This window comes from Cyclospora cayetanensis, unplaced genomic scaffold (genome assembly GCF_002999335.1).
Source record: "Cyclospora cayetanensis isolate NF1_C8 unplaced genomic scaffold, CcayRef3 CcayRef3_contig_2, whole genome shotgun sequence".
In the NCBI taxonomy this organism is placed as follows: Eukaryota; Apicomplexa; class Conoidasida; order Eucoccidiorida; family Eimeriidae; genus Cyclospora; species Cyclospora cayetanensis.
Window position 1 is genome coordinate 162,085 of NW_020312147.1, and position 21,266 is coordinate 183,350.

At 51.7% G+C, this 21,266-nt stretch overlaps 2 protein-coding genes across 2 annotated transcripts; both read right to left on the reverse strand.

Moving 5' to 3' along the window:
* Nucleotides 1–1,664: 1,664 nt before the first annotated feature.
* LOC34617666 lies at nucleotides 1,665–4,130 on the reverse strand. The gene is made up of 3 exons (XM_026337721.1): nucleotides 3,182–4,130; nucleotides 2,333–2,929; nucleotides 1,665–2,080 (listed from the first exon to the last, which is right to left on the reverse strand). The coding sequence occupies exons 1-3, from the start codon at nucleotides 4,128–4,130 to the stop codon at nucleotides 1,665–1,667; spliced, it is 1,962 nt and encodes a 653-aa protein (XP_026193506.1).
* Nucleotides 4,131–7,477: 3,347 nt separating this feature from the next.
* LOC34617665 lies at nucleotides 7,478–14,729 on the reverse strand. The gene is made up of 16 exons (XM_026337691.1): nucleotides 14,652–14,729; nucleotides 13,836–14,333; nucleotides 13,323–13,566; nucleotides 12,891–13,126; nucleotides 12,436–12,591; nucleotides 11,860–11,963; nucleotides 11,521–11,611; nucleotides 11,048–11,233; nucleotides 10,244–10,722; nucleotides 9,927–10,089; nucleotides 9,431–9,758; nucleotides 9,033–9,193; nucleotides 8,719–8,811; nucleotides 8,419–8,607; nucleotides 8,133–8,216; nucleotides 7,478–7,918 (listed from the first exon to the last, which is right to left on the reverse strand). The coding sequence occupies exons 1-16, from the start codon at nucleotides 14,727–14,729 to the stop codon at nucleotides 7,478–7,480; spliced, it is 3,531 nt and encodes a 1,176-aa protein (XP_026193476.1).
* Nucleotides 14,730–21,266: the final 6,537 nt, after the last annotated feature.

The window sequence follows — 21,266 nt, forward strand, 5'->3', positions numbered from 1 at the left end:
ATGATTATTCGCAACTGTGCGTGTAAGCCGTGCTGCTATGGCAGTACAGACTGCTTTTTAATATCCAGCAAAGTGCCCCACAGGCCAAGAAAATCAAAACCTTCCCCTCGTTCTTCCACCTGTCCAAATCATACGCGTGGCTGATAAGAGGCCAGGTCGCTGGAGGGCAGACGATAAAGGAGAGAGTTGCTTCCACAACAAGCTGTTTTAATAACTTCTTCACTTTGTTCCTCTGCTGATGCAGTTGTCTCCGGTGTCTATGCAACCAACAAGTGCGCCTCGATACACCCCAATTAGTAGCTGCAATGGGGTAATGTGAATATATCAAATTAATCTTCGACCGATTGGCTGCACGCCGAGGGGGAGTAAAACTGCGTCCATATTTATTCCTTTATCTTGTCCCACTATTTCAGTAGCAATGACCACGTCCCTTTAGTACCACCTCTTGTAGAGCCCCTTGTTTGTTTGCGTGTCCCTGTCTCTCTTTGTCCTTCCCCACGGTTTTGTGCCTACACTGTGTCTCCGGTCCTTCAACCACCTCCCGCTATGCTTGCCATTCCATTTTTCTGCCCAATTCCAACTGGTGTACGTAAACTCTACGGTCTCAAGCTTTCGCCTGGTCTCGATTGTACTTCTCACGGTGCAAACCTGCTCCAAAACGTCCAAGTAATGATACTCTCCTAAGTGGCGGAATCCCTTCGTAGCACTACATTGAGCGTGCATATACTTGGTATTAGGCTGCATACTATGGATGCTCGAAGGTTGCAGCTTTGGAAAAACGCATCAATTCTCTACTCTAGGAGCAGAAAAAGGTATCTGCTCACACATAGAGCCCGAGAAAAATAAAAGCAGACGGCCCCAATAAGCGACAATTCCATACAAGGTGAATTCGTATCTGGGATCTTTTGAAGAATATGAAATACAGTAGAATTAAAATGGAAGACAGAAGCAGGTACAAGCATGCATTCCAAGACTAAATGGAACACGCCACAATAACTCACCGCTGTATGAATAAATAATGTGGAAGACTTCAATTTGCATGAATGAAACGGCAGTGTGCAACCCAACTCGAATGCAAGCACCGTGTGAATCTACCTCAGACCCTGGAAGACGAACGAAGAGACAGCCCTCGTCGCCTGGCTCTGCCTGTTCATTCTATCGTAATTGGGTAAAGATTTCTCAATAGCAGCCATCTTGTGCAGGCTGCCACCTCCTTAGATACCCTCTGACACGCCTGTGTATCCACCTGCCCGCAGTAAGAAATGACGATTCATCAACAAAAGTGCCCGTCTTGCAAACGCTACAAGACTGTCCACTGTCCGTGCTCTTTCCCTCTGCCTCACGGCCGAACAAGACAGCAAAGGTTTCACAAACAGCACAACACAAATAAGAATCTCGGCCGGCTCCTGAAGATAAAATACAGAATGGACAGGCCGGGAACAGCGATCCAAGACATCGATGACATGATGCCTATCCCGTTGTCACATGCAGTGTCCGTACTAACACTGCGGAGCAGTCTTTTCAAGACTTCGCTCTTACTAGACTTCGCCATGCGTCCAACTACTGCGTTTTCACTCATTTGACACTCGTACGTCGGGTGCAGAGAGCGTAACCTTTAGGGCATAATCGTCCGCTTCAGCTGCGGCTGCGGCCGCTGCTAGGTTTTAGTAGGTCGGGTGCTGCTCTCGCCACTTTAGCATACGGCTGATGCCAAACTGGGCAACCGAATCTGGCAAATTACCACCCATCATTAGCTGCTGCTGCTGCTGCTTCTCGTTGTAATCGCCCTTGTTAGTTGCTGGCACCCACTCTGTGCTGCTCAGTCCAATGGGCTCCTCAACCATCTGTGCACTGCTAACAGTTTCGGTGCTGCCAGTGCTTTCTAGTTCCCAGTGTCTCACCTTGGAGTGTTGCTGGTGCAGGGGGCTCAGCAAGGGTCCCTTGAGGAGACCCGTTGAATGCCCCTTCATTAGCTCTGGGTTGGCTGCCGTTTCTCGATGCAGGCGGATTTCTGAAGGTGACTGCTGAATGGGGATTTGCTGAAACACGCCGCACTGGGTTGCTAGTGACTCATCTGCAGCTTGCAAAACATGCAGGAGTGCAGCTGCCACGGCCTCCATGTTCCCAGGTAACGGGTGCAACCCCTGCTGAGGACGCTGCTGCTGCTGCCAGTAAATCCGGCAGCACTCAAAATCCGTTTGTTGTCCGATAAACGCTCCAGTATGCTGCTCTTCATGCGGGTGCAGCACCCGTGTCCTACCTCTGCTGCGCCTGGAGTGGTGCCGAACCCCCGGACCGTGAGCAGCAGAAGCTCCTGCTGCAGCAAGCACGCGTGCAGCCGCAGCTTCTGCTTCGTCAGACAACCCATAGTTCTCGGGCTGTTTTTCAGAGCACACTCTTGCTGGTCTGAAGGGAAGGTTTCCCGTGGTCTGGTGCCGTTGCAAGCGCTGCAGCAGTGTTTGCAAGAGTCGCTCTGACAAGCCATCCGAAGAGCAACGCGGTTGGAGCAACTGTTCGTCTTGCTCCGTCGTGAAGGCGTGGCCCTCTTTAATTCCGCTTGCCTCCAACAGTGCGGAGAAAGGAGGCGCTGGAGGCCGCTGATGCCCCGCTAAATGTGTAGCACGCGACTCAGCCTGTTGCAGTTGCTGCAGGAGCACCAGCAGCTGTTGTTGCTCCTCGAAACCGTCAAGTTCCTGCTTTGCACCAATCTTAGGGGACCTGCTTGTTGTTGTCTCTTTGAGAAAGTCCCGCACTCCGCTTTGCGTAGCTAAAGTTCTGAAGAAGAGTAATTCCCGGATGCCGTGCGCGTGGTTGCAAGTCTCGGGATGCAGGCAGCGCCCCACCAGCCAGTTCCGGCAGATATTCGTCTTAAAAAAAGCGGACGTGTGACGCAATTCTTCGCGACTATGCGCAAAAGAGCATCTATGGCCTGACACAAAAAACATGGTGTACCGGGACATACCAACCCATGACCTTTCTTACTGGAGCAGACACGGGCCCGCCATGGCTGCTGACGGTCCTCCACTACACCCACGCATAAATGACGCTGGCAACGGCTTGCACCTGCCACTAGAGCGACTCCGATGTCGGAGGTTGCTCACAGCGATGAGTACTGGTAGGTAGCTAGCCGCAACTGTCGGTAAAAAAGGTGGCTAATCAACTGCGCAGAAGGGATTCTTACCACGCGTGCAAGGCACCCCGGCCTTTACGAATGCGCACATTCGGGTTTTGTCGAGCCTCGGGGGAGGACGCAGCTCCTCCTCTTTGTGAGCAAAGCGGCACCTAGACCCCAAGCGGCACTGTCCTTTAGGCACATGAGGGCACATCTGCGTTTTGTAAAAGATAACACGGCGATCGGCGACAATGGTCCCTGTAAGCGGGATAGGAGCACCTGGCACCGCTTTTTCTGCACGCTTCTCTTGTTGCCAAACCTGATGATCATCATACTGCAGTAAAGCCCGAACAGGGGCCTCCATAGCAGTACTGGTGTCCAATGGCAGCTGTGGGGGGCAGAGCTGCAGCTGCTGTACGTGTTCCTCCCCCTGTAGATGCTGCTGGTGTTCCTTTGTGATGGACTGCTGCCCGAAGGCGCTTGCAGTTTGCTGTGGAGAGTTCGAACATGAAGCGTTGCCAATGGTCAAAAGGGGGCCCCCCGTGCGTCCTTCTGGAGGAGAGCGGTGCCCCCACTCCGGAAGAGCAGTGGGGCCAGTGAAGCTGGGATAGTTGATGCTGGGGTGTGTGTAGACTTGCTGCGAAGACTGCATCTGCGGCAGCCGCTGGCTTTGTCCGTCTTTGCGGGGTTGTGTCATAGCTGCTCCGCCGTCCCCTCCAAGGAGCCTCGCATCTTCGGCGGATGCGGATCCAGTGAAGGGGGTGGATCGCGAAACCCAGCCGCCAGTGTTCTCGTCAACATGGCCATTCGCGCCATCCAAAGACACTCTAGAGGACACTTTTGGGCAGGATGACCACGTGCCGGAGAGGGGGGGCCCCCAAGTCACCGCTGGGGTACCGTTGGGTGCCCTCGCGCAGCTGGTGGAACGCAGCGTCATGAACTGCCCTTCAGACTTTGTATGAGAACTCCCTTCGTCAGGAACGAAAAAGGCCCCGGAAATAGGCTGGAAACTGCGCATTCCGATTCCTGTCTTTGAAACCGGCCGACGAACCGAAGCACGCTCTACAACCCAGAAATGCAGTCGTGGCGGTACTTAGGCTGCTTGCCAGGAGTGAAGGTAGGCCCCGAGTCGTTTGACAGGATGCGCATGACGCAACAGTCTAACGAACGCGACCAACGTGGCAACCAGGGAGAACGAGCGAGCGTGAAGTTCACGCTGCTAGACAGCCGGTCGGCCTCTAATGCGGTCCAGCGGTAGAGCGCCTTCTGCGCGGAATTCCGAGATTACAGATCAACAAGTATAGCGACAGGGTCGTGGGTCCCAAGAATATGCAAGAGCAGGAAAAGGGATTCAGCTGGGTGCTTGTGGGAGGGCGCAAAGGGAGGTTCAGCCGTAGACCGCGTCGCCGATCTATCAAACGGGCCGGTGGATGCACAGCAAAGATGCAGCTCAAAGACTTGAAAGACAAGCTTCCAGGGACTGTGAGCGGTAGAGCACCCCCACTATGCCCTACACAAACGGCTTAGAAGAAAAAAAAGGTTCTTTGTCCTATATTGCTGCGCGATGAGGGGAGGCGCTCCCGGAGGCAGAGGAGCAACACAAGGACCGTCGAATAGCTTTGCAGCATGCATTCAAGCGAATAAAAACTAGAGTGATACAAACAATCAGACGAGCGAAAAGAGCTCACAAAATGGGTTTACGCTCAAAAGACCGTGGATGTCTGGTAGCACAAATGGACATCAACACTGAGAAAGACAGTCAGCAGGCAGGCGAAAGGAGACCACTCTGGAAACAGAAGGGCGGCAGGCACTCCCTTCTTCTACCGGCCGTAGAAATGGAAAGAATGAGAGCCTAACAAAGTCACTTTTCCAAGAAGCAAGACGCAGGCAAAGCTTGAGCGTCGATAAGAATTGAGTGCCCCCACTTGAGAACGAGACAAAACCCGGGAGGATCGATCCAGCCTGAGGGAAGGCACCAGTTGGAAGGACGCTCCATGCATTGCTGAGCCCCTAATACAGGCTTAAACTATTATCCAGCTGTGAGACTTTGCCTTGTAATCAATTGACACGAGAGGACCCCATGCACTGGCCGAGCACCCACCGCTCAGCAGCTAGCCGAAGCGGGGAGGCTCTTGGTCTCTTGCAAAAAAGAAAGAGCAGCTTATTCATTAGAAACCCGCCATTCGTGCCTTTAGCTGATCCAACGGACAGAGGAGGGAATATTTAGAGGAAAAGGGATAGATGCATTTCTTTCCACACGAGCCATTGGACGAATAAATAGAAGAACAGGCAGTCTGTAGCGCAATATAGTTCCCCAAGTAACACTCCGCTAACTTCTTGCTCTTGCATGTTAATCGCCATTTTATTTGGATCCAAGCTTAATTTATGTGTCTATCTACGTAGAAGGGCGGATTTCACCCCCAAAGTCGGCCCTCTATGCCACCCAATCCAGGGGTGAGGCGTGCACGCAGTAATGGATAGCAGTTTCGGCACAGAACCACGTGTGCACACGCTTAACCTTTTAGAATGAGCCTTTTAGCAATATGAGTATCTAGGCTTCATGACACAATTCTATCAAATGGTCTATCGTCTACATCTACTTGGTGCTGGATGTCCGCGAAGCTCTGTACAATTCCAGAGCACGTAATAAGCTGGTAGCGAGCGAAGACGTCGTTCGAGTAAATTTCTGGAGTCACTGGAAAGCGGCATGACAAAGCTTGTTGCCATGGCTCACATCCAGCATTAAATGCTAATATGGGGTTAGAAAGCCGTATCCTGAAAGTCTGCCAGTACAAGTGTGGCGGAGGAGGGTTTGATGTTTTTCCTCATCTGTAGCCATCAAGAGAGAAATCTATTAAGCTTCCTCTCTATTATGAAGGTGCATGGAACACTTCCCCCTTTCGGGGTATCTTTTGTTCCTGCAATCCCATCGTCGTCTCCCTTCCCCGAAACACTAGAATACAGCTTCGTTGTTCGTGCTTGCAGGAGCGTCTCCGCTGCTGAGGCTGAGTCTTCCAGCGTTGTCATTGCTAAACACGTTCAAGCGAATGTTCCATGCAGTGCAGCCGCAGGAGTCGTATTACAGTTCAATTAGTGACCCCTCTCCCACCCCAGCAAGCTATGCCGCAGCTTATTGCACCTGGAAGGCTCTGAAACGCCTTCATTCCTCTAAATATTATATTAGCCATGAGTCGTTCCAATCATTTCACCAATTTCAGTCCGTTAGACCAAACACACTCGTAGCTCGCAGTATAGTCATCACACCTGAGCAGTACGCGAGTAATAGATCTGCCAGCTAGTTGCAGCCTCGGCTGCCCCTTTAGATAGGCCCACTCTTTTGTGAACTGCCATTTTTTCAAGTACTCGCTCTAGCACATAGTCTCTCGCTTGCACTGCGCCTCTGCCATGAGCATGTGCAAACTGCAGGGTACGAATCTCGCTCCTTTGCATTAATAATTGGCTGCCTTTTTTATTGAACTTGCACCCTACTCACACCGACATATCCATGCCATCTTTTTTCCGGTCATCCAGCCAAATCCGCATGTACGCGGAGAAACAGCTTATCGAGGGCTGAGGGAAAGAGCTCTGGTTATCTTGAGTGAGCTCTGCTGGCTGCACAATGGGATGATGACCTCGAAGCGGCAGATGAGGAGAGTGTTGGAGTTGCTAGGGTTTGTCCACACCATTTGCGATCCTAAGGGGAAGATGCATGCAAAAGGAATCGGGGGAGGAGTCTCCTGAACAAGTACAGGCCATGAAGTAAAAGGGTTCCATACGGCAAGGACAGCACAGAATAACTGGGGGTTGCACGCTCTCACATGCGCCCCCTAGTAATATTCTAGAATTACTGACCGGAGGAGCACCGTCGAAAACCGGCACAGCTTTCATTTCGGACCAAGTGCGCTTCACGCATGCAAAGCGGGAGACACCCTACAGCTCGATCAGCACAGGTGGCCGCCATCGGACATCACCTTTCAACTGAGCAGAATGTACGTGAAGGCAATTCACTACCCCCAGCCATAATTGTCGCAGAATTAAGCGCATTAAACGGAAAAGGTAGGCCAAGAAAGTAGGTCTGTCTTGGTATTGCCCGTGATTCCGACTTGCTCTGCAAAGCCTAGCGTGCATAGGCCCAGGAGCGATGTTGGCACGTAACGTGTTCTCATGGGGTACATACGAAGAAGCCGCAACGTAGACTGGTCGGCAGTACCCAAATCTCACGTAATGAGCACATCTTATGGTCAAGAACACCATACGCCGCTAGACGCACATGAAATGCGCAAATTTAAAAGTTGCATCGAAGACACTCTACGGGAAAAACTGCTGTTGTTCACCGCGGACTCAAGTTCGTTTGTAATGTAATAATTAATGCCGTGAGCTGAGGATATAGTTGCACTCCCTGTCCGCATCAGCAGCCCCGGTTGCCACGCGGAACTGAAGAGGCCCGCTGTTGAGGTAGCTGTCTTTAAGCAGGAATTCCTTCTGCTGCATGTCGCAGTGAACTGCAGAAACTGCCACAGCCTGAGTCGGAGTGTTGAGCTGTAGGTCGAAGGCCCCAGCTGCAGCGCAAGCCGCAATGCCGTTTTCTGAAGTCCTGGTGGAAGCGGTCAGGCCGCAAGTCATCGCCGCGGCGGCCAGAGGCACCACGAGGGGGGCGAAAGAGGCAACTTGAGCTGTGGGGTTGCTGACGAAAACGGCAGAGCTGGAAAGCTGCTTCAGGCTAGGAGAAACAGCCAAGGTACCGCACATGAGACCCAGCGTGTACCCCAGGGCGCAGTCGTAGGCAGAGGGGAACGAACCCCTAACCTGTTGAGCAACAGGAAAGACAGGGACGTCGAGAGCGTCTAGCTGCAACGGTTGCACGAGCATTCACGCATATCATGAGCAACCTTTACGCTGTTCGGCACAGCCACCAAGGGTCAAGAGCGAACTACACAACGACTATTCGGCGTAACAAAACAAATGAGTGCGCCTCGTTGGGGAACCACTGAAACATGCGTCTTGTGGGATAAAGCATTACTTGGTCAGAGAGATCGAAGCAAATAGGAGAGAAACTGCCGCTAAACGATCCAGCAGCCTTGCGGTCCTTTAGGACTTTAGACACCTAAAAAAGGGCAAATTTCCCGAACTCAAATCAGCGCCGAATATGCCACAAGGGGGACCAGCAGCGAATCCACGTGTAACTGAACCACGACTGGAAATGCGTCTACTCATGGCAAAGGCCACCGCTCTCAACCACACAACAAATCATTCAACTGGGTAATCAAAATTTTTAAATGTTAACCGTTCATGATAAAGCATCATACCATGGCAGCAAGGCAATCGAGGATAGGGAAGCTTGCGGCCTTGACTGGGAAGTTGCATGGTGTTCTGAATGTTTTTGTAAGCTTCTCTTGGAAAGTTTGAGGAATTGTCTGGAAGACTGCAGCCTCATTTCCTGATAGAGCTGCGGCGTTTCCTCCGTTGACTGCCAACGCAATGGCCACGGACCTCAGCTGCATGCGCACGTTCAGAACGCTAACTTTGTCTGGTCTCTCGAAATGCACTGATCAATGCAATTAAAATCGTTGGGAAAATAGGACACTTGGAAACGTGAAGTGGAGTACCGCTTTGTTGGTTATGAACATGTCTTCGTTGAGAATCAGAACGCCGAAGTTCTTTTTTTGGGCACAGCGGGCTTCGACGCAAGTTGCGATTTTCTGCAACGAACAAAGAGGCACGTAGACGAAGCATACGACTTGAGTCACCGCAACGGCTAGATGAATGAGCACAAAACACCTATGCCCCTGGAATACACAGTACGTGGGCAAGCCACTGTTCGTGTGGACACTGCGCCTCTCCTGTGCCAGCAGGCTCCAAACAAGATCACAGCAAAGAGCATGCATTATCAAACTGGAATAAAAACGCTTGAGCAACTGACCTCGGCGACCTGCACGGGAGTGAGGTTGGCGCAAACCGTAGACAGAAGGCAGATGTTGGGATGGGTCTGAAGTGCCACTTCAGCCTCTGCGCCGCGTCCGCCGCCAACTTTGCAGAAATAGAAGTATTTTGCCGCACTATTGCTGTCCGTCATCAGGTTCCCTGAAGCATGCACAGCCAGGCACGTTGAGCGCACAACACCACGAACTTGGCTCCTGTTCCCACGTGACGCCCGTTGTCCGATATTGTTCGAGATAAGTGGAAGGACACGGCCCAATTAAAAAAAAAAGAACATGTGCTTTATGGACTAGGCTATAGGTGCGATCAAGCTAGGCTTCCTGGAGATGCCAAGGTTTTTCTGAGGTCGGGGTGTTGCGCATGGCAAGGGACAAGGCGTACCAACAAGCTCAGCTGCAGCCTTGGTTTGCGTGTCGAATCCTAGACCCAGAGCGCCGGATGCATCGCAGATGATATCTTGCGTCTTTTGGCATGCGATGCGCCTCTCATTTCCACAGTTGAAGCCTGGAACAGTAGCAGAAATGCGTTGCAGCTTTTCTAGGGAAGTCGTGGGGTCGAACATGCAGAAGTCGCTGCCTCCGCAGACACTCAGCACCTTGCATTTGTCACCGCGCTGCTCGAGCTGCTCAGCCAGAGTGGCGCAACCCGTGAAAGTGCCACCCAAGACTATCAGCACGTCAAGCCCGGCAGACTTGCACAAGGCTCCACCCTGCCGGAACACAAAACATCTCCAAGAGAGAAATTATGTACAAGTTGCTGAAGACATTCGGTGGGAATAGTGTTTTGCCCACGGTTTGCCTCCCAAAGCCATATTTTGTTGGATCTCCCTTTGAATACCCACGCACAAACACGCGCCGGCGATGGCCCCCATTCTTACATCGGCGAGGAGCTGCTGTTCCTCCAACACAGTGCGGCCCAACAAGGGAAGACCGTTCAGGTTTCTCTGCATCTCGAAATCTTTCTTGAATTGCAGCAAACTGGTGTTGAAGCCACCCTCTTTCCCCGCAACGCCAACCAAATCACCGCCTGCCGCGACGACCCTGAAAACCAAATTTTCGTCCGCAAAAGCCAACGCAATTTCCACAATGCGTGGCGTGAAGCATCCACAACGCGCCTACCACAAAACGTTCTCAGGCAACACGGTTTTTCACCAGGCGCGAACGTGCAAGCGCGTGTTTTGTAAGTGCCGCTCACTTTTCCATGATGCCGAGAGCGACGTTGGACAAGCCGGGAGTAGCTTCGCCAACGAGCACCAACCCCACCTTCGGACTCTCTGTGACTCCTGGAGAAACGGCGAAAAGGCCGCCTTGGGATGCTGCAGTCCGCGGAAATATCTGCCGCATTTGCTGCTGCTGCTGAGGCTGCAACAGCTCAACGACGCTAGCAGGGGTCAGCGTGACGTCGCCCTTCCGCAGCTGCTCGGGTGCCTCGATGGGTGCGGCCTCGCGCGCCTGTTGGAGAGGAGAGCGGAGGTGCTCCAGCAGGTCGAAGTACAGCCGGTATCCCTTCTGTACTTTGGCAGGGTCTCTAAAGGCTGCCAGAGCCGCTGCAGGCAACAGTTTCTCCAGTGGCGGAGGTCCTGTGAGCGTATACGGCAGCTGTGGCTGCTCTTCGTCAAGCTGCATAGGGCCAGGCACCCGGTAAAGATCCAGGATCTTCCAGGCCCCGCGAACCTGATTCCCCACATTAACGGATACACATAAGTACACAAACACGCAAACGTGCACACACAAATACATACATATACAAGTGCAGCGCAGAAGACCCTGCGGTGGGCAACCTCTGGCACGTTTCGACCTCCACCACACTCCTTCCGCCTCCAAACCCATGTCTCCACATGCCTGCTAGCTAGGTCGGCACAGAACCTAAAAGCCGCTCCCTTCGACGGCGAAGGGACGCGCATGCAGATCAAAATGGGCAGCAGGTGTGTCTTCAGGCCCCCCACTGCGGCCCCTGTAGCCAGTAGTGCAGACAGTCACTCTCAAAAGAGCGATCTACCTGTTCGAACGCCTTGAATAGCGGCTTTTCGATGTCGACGAGAAACTTCTTGATGACCGGCACATTGGCCTTCCCCTTGCGATTTTCCAGGTTCATCATTCGAGTCAGGGGGATTCCAGCTGGCTGCCAGCTCTTGATGTCGCTGCTGCAGCTCATGCCCTTCAGCACAGCCATGCAGCTGGTGGCCTGCGCGGCGCAAACCAACAGAACGCACACACGCGGAGGCCTGAAGGCTTCGCAGGTGACTTCAAAGGGGGCAGCACCGCATGCCGCACCTCCCAGCAGCACAGCAACCCTCGCTGCACCGAAGTGCTGGTGCTGCTTCAGGATAAATGTCTCCCGATGGAGAATGAAAATGCCACGCGAAGCACTCGTCAGCCCGCACGCGAGAAGAAGAAAAGCCCCTCAGAGGAGCGCGTTTTCGCCCGACGAAGGTGTCGCGCAATGCCGCAGCGCAGTCTCAAAAGACGCACTTTGTTTTGGATTAGGGCTGCAGCCACGTTGCCGAGACCATAGCAGTACGAGGCGTCGAAATCGCTGGGGAAGCCACTGCGGCCTTCATATCTGCGCCACAAAAATACACGCGGTGCTCGCGTCAGCCGCACGCCCCTAGCCGCCTACACCGTTGCCACGTGGCCTCTCTAGTCCTGCTGCCTCCTCCCCGATGTTTGCGCACCCCAGACGAGCCGGCTAAAAGCGGACTGAGCACGAAGACACTCGAAAACCTAGAGTAGCAAGTTGCTGGTCTAGAGAGGCGCAGAAGCACACTGTGCACGCCTGCTATACACCCTCGGGCTCGATGTATGACGCACCCCAGATACGTGCAGCGGCCTTGAAAGGTGTGCTGAAAGCTCCTGTTTTGCAGTTCCTTCATGGTTAGTTCGAGCAGCAGTTGTTCCGTGTGAATTAGCGCGACCTGAGGGCCCCCACAGAGAGCACACAACACGCGCAGGCGTGCAAAGCGTCGGTTGCACCTCGCATGGCGGTGCAGCCATCCCCGACCAGCCAATGCCACACGCGTTGAATGCTGCAACAGGCCTTCGGCAGTACGCTTAGCCAAGATTCCCAGAGCAGGCACTGGCAGTGCTCGCCACAGAGCCCTCGCTCTTCCCGCGCAACCAAGCGAGAAGCGCACAGGCAACTCGAGATCCAAGGTGACTGTAGAGGCTGGATGTCGCGAGCCAGTGGAAACCATGACTCCGTGTTTTCCCTCCCCCTCCCCCGCATGCCTGCTATTCTTCTGGCGGCATGGACGAAATTTCAGCCAGCGTTATCAAGGCTTCAAGGCAAGGCCCTCAAAACGTACGTCAAGGCTACTGAACAACAGCATCGACTCTGGAAGAATGGCCTCCTTAAATCGAAAAACAATCGTTGAGCTAAGCCTTTACCTGCACGTTGCCGTGGGGATCACGGTCGAGCAGCAGCTGCTGCTGGGTGTGGGCCGGCAGCATTTCCAGAACTGCACGGCTCTCCGGCGTAAGCTTCGCCTTATCGAATTCTCCGACCGCAACGATGGTGTTGATTTCTCCAATTAGCACTCCCACCTGTCCAAGTACACACCCACGACTCACAAGACATGTCAGCATTCCCGCCTCAATAATCGACCCGCACGTAAACCTGCTCCCTGTATCGTTTCCCAAGGCTCTTCTGAGAGTCTTAGCCGGACTGTGAGGCTTTGCTTCGCAGCTCCCACAAGACACGAAGCCGTGGTCTCTTCACAGCACATCCTGTGTAGTGTTATTTTTTTGTCGCAAGACTTTTATTGGGCGATTTTCCCCATTTCGTCTCGCTAGCCCTGTGACATGCGGCACAGGTTGTCTGCAGCACTCTATTTCCTCCGCACCTCTGGAATGAATTCAATGAGTCCTTCTGGCAGGAGGATAACCCCATACAGCTTTCCTATCTTTGCCCTGGCCTCGACGAGGTCGGCAGTCATCGCAACCAGCTGCTTGAGGCTCTGCTTTTTTGCGAGCACTTCCTCTCCAATAAAGGTCATGTTGGGGTGACACCGGAGGGCGCACTCCAGGGTTAGTAGAGATGCACTCCTGCCCATGAGCCGTACGAACTGGTAGACGTTGCCTGTACATTAGGCGGCGCAGCTCACGGAAAACTGCCAAAGATGCAGAACTGCCCCAACCTCCGAAGGCAGCACATGTCTCAAGCAAGCACATGCAAGCGCATCCAATCCGTCTGCAAGCGCCGATTGGGAAGAAAAATAGGAAGAGAGGCACCGGCCATAGCATGCGCAGGGGGCTCTTGCGGCAAAGCAACTCACGCTGCGTCATCGTTTGCATCATGAGGTTGCCGATCGAGCACGAGTACGTGCGGCAGGCAGTGTCGAACCCGAAGGAAATCTCCACAAAGTAATTCTTTAGATCTCCGTCTATGGTCTTAGGGCAGCCCACCACTTGAGTGGCGCTCCCGTGCGCTTTGAAATACTCCGCCAAGATAGCTGCATTCGTGTTCGAGTCGTCGCCTCCAATCACAACAAGGCCATCAAGCTGGAGCTTCTTGCAGACCTAAGGACGCACGGCACACGCAAAAGGCAACAGAACCACTCACAGCGAAGAATCTTCTGAATATGTTTCACCATGAAAAGAACGCCCCTCTTCAGAACCCGACGAACGACGCGTTTCTCGTATGCCGTTTTTTCGGGGAGCGACCAGGAAGCTGTCGAAACCCTCCCGCCTGCTTTCGCCGCTAGGCGCAGCGCATGTGCAGAGGTAGATACATATACCCAGGTGTACAGGCACATGATATATTCATGCACAATGTCACCCGCACTCACTTCAAGAGAAGCCTGCTTCTGCGCGTCCGTCTCGATCTTGTGGCGGCCACTCTTGATCATGTCGAAGCCGCCCATGTTTCTGTACTGGTCAATCGTCTCTCCATCAAGAACTCTGTATTCGCCACTGTATACCCCATGAGGGCCCCCCAAGAAGCCGTAGAGGACGGAGCTGGCATTCACGCGCTTGATGTAGTCGAATACCCCACATATGACATTGTGACCACCTGCCGCCTGCCCTCCACTGAGCACAACTCCAACCTTGAGAGGCTTGTTGGAGTCCGCAGTCGCAGATCCCGAAACGAGTTTCAAAAATGGTGTGTCGATGGTGTTTGGGAAGAGGTCGCGCAGGATCTGAGCGTCTTCGGCCGAGACAGAGAAAGGCGCATTCATCTGTTTGTCTTGCTCGTTCAAAAGCGACTCGCCCTCGACACGCACAGCGCTAAGAGCAGAAGCAGAAAACACTGCAGGAAGAGGAGGCACAAAGGCACGCCGTGCCAGCTGCGGCGCACACATTTAACCCACAAGCACAAAACCAAGGGAAGCACAGAAAGCATGACCGCTCTCCCGAGCCTCTCTCAAGCAAATGCCACCTTCCAGCGACACGCACATGCGCCTGAGTCCAAAAGGGTGCAAAAGAAACTGTCCAGCGTAAGCACCACTAGGGACGCGCCACTGGAAAGTGCCTATACACCGGCCGAAAAATATACACGCGCAAGCGGCCCCTCTCACAAACCTCTATGCGCCGATGATAAACCATCTAGATTCGAGCAATCGCCGATATCCCTTCAAAACCGCATATAGATCCCCATGGCCTACTTGCTTGGAAGAAGCTGTAGCCGTAGGCTCGGGGGGCCCCTTGGGAAGTGGAAGGGAGGACTGCGCAACTCCCGTCATTTTAACAACTGTGTTAGCAGGCCACACGCACACGAATTCTCCGCAAAAGTCCATGAAGCTCAAGTCCGACGCGACAGCGCGTCTTCCAGGCACACACTACAACGAAGAAGTAACGAGCGTCTCCTGTAAGGGGGAGCGGTGGGCGAAGGTACCGAGACCAAAAGGGGCAACTTGTTTAGGAGTTCACACTAAAGCACACGGTGACGAAGAGTATTTTAGGTGCTATGTGGGAGTATAAGACGAAAATGGGGAAGAAATGAGTAACCTTCTAGTGAGCAGAAGGGAAAGCGTCCGCCGGCCGTAGGCCTCACCGATGTACACAAGCAGAAGTACCCGTGTTGCTTATCCCTAATCCCAAATTCTTAACGCAAAGGATGGCGCGGAAACCGGCTTACGCGTAAATGCAAAAAGAAATATGCGACAACGTGTGCCGGGCGCAAAGATTCAACCTAGAGGGGAAGAGGTGTGTGGCTGAGGGCTGCTGCTGCCTGCCTGTAGTTCGGTTCTACGGCAGATCTCACGCGAGACAAAGCATTAAGGCACTAGTTTCTGGAAAATAGCGACAGGAACACAACGCGGCAAACAACGAGGGGAAGCCGCGAGAGAGCGCGTTTACTATCGGGAGGGGCGGAGCCCTTCACTGCCCCTCAGGAGAGACATTTGCCTGGAGTGCCGACACTGGCTGATCTCAAAGCCCCTAAAACAGCATAACTACAACATCAAACAAGATTCTGTGTTAAATAGTTGTGTTTATTGATTTTCTTATCAAAGGTCACCTCGCCTGAGCGGCAGTACACACCCCAGAAACCTGATGTGTGCCGACGGTGAATGCGCACTTGCCCGTCCTCTCTCTAGTACGGCCAAACGACTTAAAAGACACTTCTTCCATCCTCATGGACGTATTTGAGGCACGACTACGTCGGGGTACATTCAAAAAAAGGAGGATGACGCTTTAGAACCAGGGAGTCACGAGGCCTGGTAGCCCATACTTCTACCCTACGAATGCAGATCCGTGTGTTTTAAAAGGAGAGCCCTCAAGTGAGCTTTCAGAAGAGGATCCTCTAAAAGTGCCAAAAAGCCGGTCCCGGTTAACACGGGCTGGTGATACCTGCCTGCACATTGTGTGGGGTGTTGCATCGCTCTACCGTTCTCGCCACCTATGTCGTTCAGTATAGTGTAGCAAGCCAAGCTACAGTCAAACATTTCTACTATATATGCATTCGACTTTGGATCAAAAAAGAATCGACTACTTCGTTTATATGTGTTCTATAACTTATTTATTGCAGGATACTGTCAACACGATACGAGACGCAGTGTTGTACTCCTGCACCTGAGATGCTTTGTGCAGCTAACTATGACTGCTTGGAGTGCTAGAGGTCGTCGTATTTTGCACCCTAGCTGGCCCTTTATCATCGCGTCAGAACCTCTGAGGGTGGGGGAAGGGGAAGGACGGAGCACTTTTGAAAAAAATTCCAGTATCTCTCCAGTAGCTTTACATTGATCTTGGAGATAAGTTTCTCCCAAACGAATCCTTATATGGAGCGGTACAATCAGTAATACCGCTTAGTTTCGACACAGCTGTTCTCCATTCATCCACTGGCTGTGGATGCAGTGGAATATGAGGTGTTCCTACAAGAGTTTTCCTGTCTTGATCACAATATTGGGTCGTTCACTAATATTTTCTTCGACAACAGCATGGGGGGAAAGCCCTGTTAGAATGGAATTCGACGATGACACGACGCTTGGTGGGGCTGCAGAGGCCGGCCTGCAAGCTGATGTTTTAGCAGCAGCTCCACATATGGTGGAACGACATGACTTTTCAGCCGATTATATGTTTGTAGATGCGTCAACGAGATTCTGGCAGCTGCAAAGATGGGCATGTACTCGAAATTTGAATCGATGGATTTGAGATGCGCCTGGTTTGTACGTTCCCACTGAAGAGAACGGAGTGCTCCCTGCGGCATGCCTACCCGATGTAGCAGCACTTCAATGGGAATCCTATCCATAAAAAAATTGTAGGCCTATAGGGATTACTGCAGTTCAATCCTTCGCACATGTCCAGACTCATCGGTTGACGTCAAGATCAAGTCTGCAGTAAGCCTTGGGAAACTTGGGATACATACAGCAGAAGAATTTCACCTCGATCAAGTTACCGAGAAATGTGAGCCTTTTACTCGCAAAAGTCATAAGGTACACGTCTAGCCGAAACGTTAAAAAAGGTGGTTGTTGCATGAGTAGCAGCTTAGTGATTGAGCGACAGACCTGTGAAACCTTTAGAGATGGACTGCTCAAGGTTTCCCGAGCAAATGAGGGCAAGTCTTACGTTTGTGGGTGCAAAGGATGAGGTGTAAGTGTGGCTTAGAATTTAAGAACGTTAGCGTTCTGGCAACCGATCATAGGCTACAATTTAACGCGGTCAAGGGACGAAAGCTAGAGAGAATTGGTGATCCTATAGCAGCCCCCGAACAACAGGAATGAATCAAATAAGAGCACGCTGCCTGGCGGGCAGAGAGCACGCATGAGGAAGGCAGAAAGCCTTCACGCAGGCTGCCGCATAGTGCAGAAGGCCACAGAGGCCAGAGAGAAAACTGCGGACCCACCGCAGGTCTAGTCTGCGCTGACGCACGTACACTGTGTTGGTCGGAAACTGCTGGCGTGAGTTAACAACGGATGCGCAGTAGATCTTTATTCGAGGAGACGGCACAGAAGTGCACTCTGCCTATTCACATGCCTGCGCAGTTCCTAAAACGCACACTTGCCGAAGGAATTCAGAAGGCTGGAATCTGAAAACACGCAGCAGTCGGTTGCTAATTGAAATCGGAACCGGGTCGTATCAGCAGGCCCCTGACTTCTTTGCTGGACCCGTACACTATAACGTAAATCTAGATATGCCTAGGGATCCCAGAGGAAGAGGCTCATGGGGCCATAGTCACGCTCTCTGGACGTTCGTGGGCTAGAAAACACTAGAAATAAATCAGGGTTTCCCGAACATCGGTCATTTGATCTGTGGTGAGCGAAGTAGAGTCTTTGTTTGGACAAGGTGAGGAAGAGTCTTCATAGGGGCGGCTCAAAGTCACAGTAGCAGTTGGCGGTTCAAAGGATGCATACACTTTTACTGGCTCTAGAGAAACAGCAGGAATGGGCGAATATCAAGTATAAATTCGCGGATGAGCTAAATAGTGACGGGCTGCCAGCTGAGTTGCCACATGCGGGTCGTCCAGTGCACCGTTCCTAGCTAATGCCCGAGTCAGCTTCAATCCATGTATCGCACTGTCAGAAGCCCACACAGCACGACGAGGAGACTGAGCGGCAGCAGGATGACTTGATGAAAAAGGCAGAGGTCAGGAAGCAACCAGCGCTGTGGGGTATCACTCGGCGTGGATACTAGTAAAGGAGAAAGGTAGTGTAAGTGGGCTACGTTCAAGTCTGAGTGCAAGACCACTGTGACTCAAAGCTTTTTGACTTCTTGGATTGCCGAATTACATAATAGTCTACATGGATCAACGATTTTTTCGACATTTCACCCAACAATCGCATACTTGCAGATCCACTTTCACCCGTATGACAGGATTAAAGCGGTGGTCCATGCTTGCAATCACAAACTGACGTATAGCTGTGCGTCTTTTGGACTAAATTAAGCCTCAGGTGAACAACAACAAAGGGCTACTCGGAATGGAACGAGACCGCTTAAGAGCGGTGGAAAGCTATCGGCGGGAACACCGCTATCTTCAGCTGAAAGATTCAAGTGCATCTACAGCGCATACGTGAACTTCAGCCGTTGCTGGAAAAGAAGTGAGATATCATGGAGCATACGATGCTTTCTGGCTGATAAAATCGAATTCCTGGGACTCTCTGTTTAGCTGAAGGAATTTATCTACAACCGTCAAATTTTGAAGCAGTCACGGCGTGTCTTTTTTCTGTAGGCATCCGCAAAATCGTTGCAACGCATTGAGGACGTGCATCTTATCATTGATGTTTCGCTCAGGAATTTTCTGGGACTGCTGCGTTCCGGCTTATTTACTCGAGAAAACGCAGTGTAGGATCTGGACGGAGGAGGAGGATGCCGTAGCTCATACGCTGTCAGCCGCCTTACAACTCCTCCCGTACTGAGAATGTCCGGTTATGAGCGTCATTTCGTCTTCATAACTACTGCTAGTGACGAATCGGTGGGTGCTATTGTTCCCCAACAGGCTACGCCCTCGCCCTACACCTGTTTATCGCATGTCATTCTTACCACATCACCGAAGACGAGCAGAAAAGTCCGATGCGGGAAAAAAAGCTGCATGTGGTGTTGTGGGGCACGAAAAACAATTTCGGCACCACTGATTTAGGCGTTATTCCACTGGCACCATAAACAGTATGTCCAAATATTCCAGGTTATTGTCAACGTGCCCTGTGCACTCTTTTTTATGTGCAGGCGTACTCAGTTATGTTTTCACTTTGTTGCATGCATCAACCGTTACAAGGAAATCTATGAAATTAAAGACGCATTCTAGCCAACAACGAATGACGGACCAAACCAACACAATCGCGACGGCGCGATGGCTCGCTGTCGTCTGAGCACTAAGTCATTTTAGCTTGGTGCTACGGAAAAGGAGAAGTAAACTATTTTAAGGGAATCGAAAAACACGCTAGATCAGGACTGCCTCCGCGTCTCCTAATGCTTCATCTGCGTGCAGATAGAGCCGATGCACGCAGCATGGTGGTTTTTGAAGCTCCAGAGAGCATAGGTCATGTAGGTACTCAATAGCTGAGCGTGTTTCTGCATAAATTTGAGCTACAGAACACCTTGGCATCATGTGCATGCACATAGAGCCAGTGAACGTAGCATTGGGGATTTGAACGCTTCGAAAGTTAAAGGAAGAATGTAGATACAAAAAAATGAGAGCGCCAGTCATAAGTAAGTGTACAGGATACTTCCCATAAAGGAAAGCAAGTGTACGCTGTTGAATGACGATTACCCAATAATGAAGGGAATACAGTGCGTAGCAACTAGCCATGTTAATAAAATGCCGCGAATCCACATGCAGACAACGAAGCCAGCAACTCGTTTTGCGTAAACCACTTATTTTGGGGTTACCACTCGCTTTTCCTTCGAGACTCCCTTATTCTGTGTCTTTGATGCTCAACAATCAAAGAATTCAGCATTACTGTGGTCCCCTGGAGGATTTGCCTTCACTCGGGGCAAAGCTGGTGTATTGTTGAGGGAGTTCCAAAATCTGGTCAAGGTTCCAGTTGCAGGGGTTCTGTGGCACCACTGATGTTAGAAAAGTCGATCGAGTAAGCATTGCATTGATAAATGAAAGTATTGCAAATAGTACAAATCACCTGGGTGCAAAAGTCTTCGGTTGATCACCATCTGATGCACCTCGGAAAGCCTGCCTAGCCACCAAAACAAAATCTCCAGGCTCTGACACACAGCCAGCCTCCAATTACCACTATTTCGTTCTTCTCTTGTGTAAACCTTGAGCAAGCGTTTGTGTGCACAAGCTACAGGCTCTCCAAAATCCCTGCTGCTCTAAGAGTGGCTGTTGGGATCATCCAGTTGAGGTCGAGTCTGGAGAGGAGCTCCATAGTGTAGACCAAAGATGCGGCAGCGAAACGGATAAACGCGCCTACTGTTGCAATACAAGCCCCTTTAGCACACGGAAGAATATAACGCAAGCAATTGATTTTTTGCGAGCTCAGAGTCAGAAATACAGTAGTCGGTGCGCGTTGTCTGGCCATCTGCCACAAGGTGAACCACCGTCGTCATATTGTCGTGAATGTGTAGTCAGGTCACAAAGACACGGTATAACGCAGTGACTAACTTTGCAATCCTATCCGTAATTGTACCCCTGGTAAAGCTATGGAGCTCCCAGCCACGAGCGAAGAATAATAAGCGAATTTCTGATTCGTGAGAGAAATAAGCATAGTTCCTGAGTCTGCCGAGAAAAACGCTGATGTTATTTGACCCTTGATATCCCGCAGCCCAAACGTAAAGTTCACTCTCAGCCCAGTTCAAATCCTTCATGCAATCACAAGGCTTTGCAAAGCGGCGGCTTTGGGAGAACTTGGCGCCTTGCAGCGACCGGCAATCTGGGCGAAACGGTGCACACAATTCTGCCACGGTACGCATCCCAGGCCACAAAAACCATCTCGCGCGCTTTTCCGCGGTAGTGTGGACTCTAACATGGCCGAAGCAGCAAACCCATGGGATCTGTGTAAAGCGGCACCCAGAGCAAACTCGGACCGAACAAGCGCAGAGTACATCATGTGTATTAAATCACATCAGGCCATTCTCGAAGTGGTGGAGCTTCACCCCTCGGCCATTCTGGATTTTGACAGTGGTAGCACAGGCATGGGTGTAAAATGCAAAATGCTCACAGAATTTCTACGGAAACCGTGAATCATCACAATCAATAGCAGTTGGGCCCCAACGATATTGAAGTGCTGGGGCGCCTCAAAATCACGTCCGTGAACACGTTGATGGTCTTCGCATGCTTTGCTCGAACGTCGTTGTGCAGGAGGCACCCAAAAATGCGAGCATCTCTACAA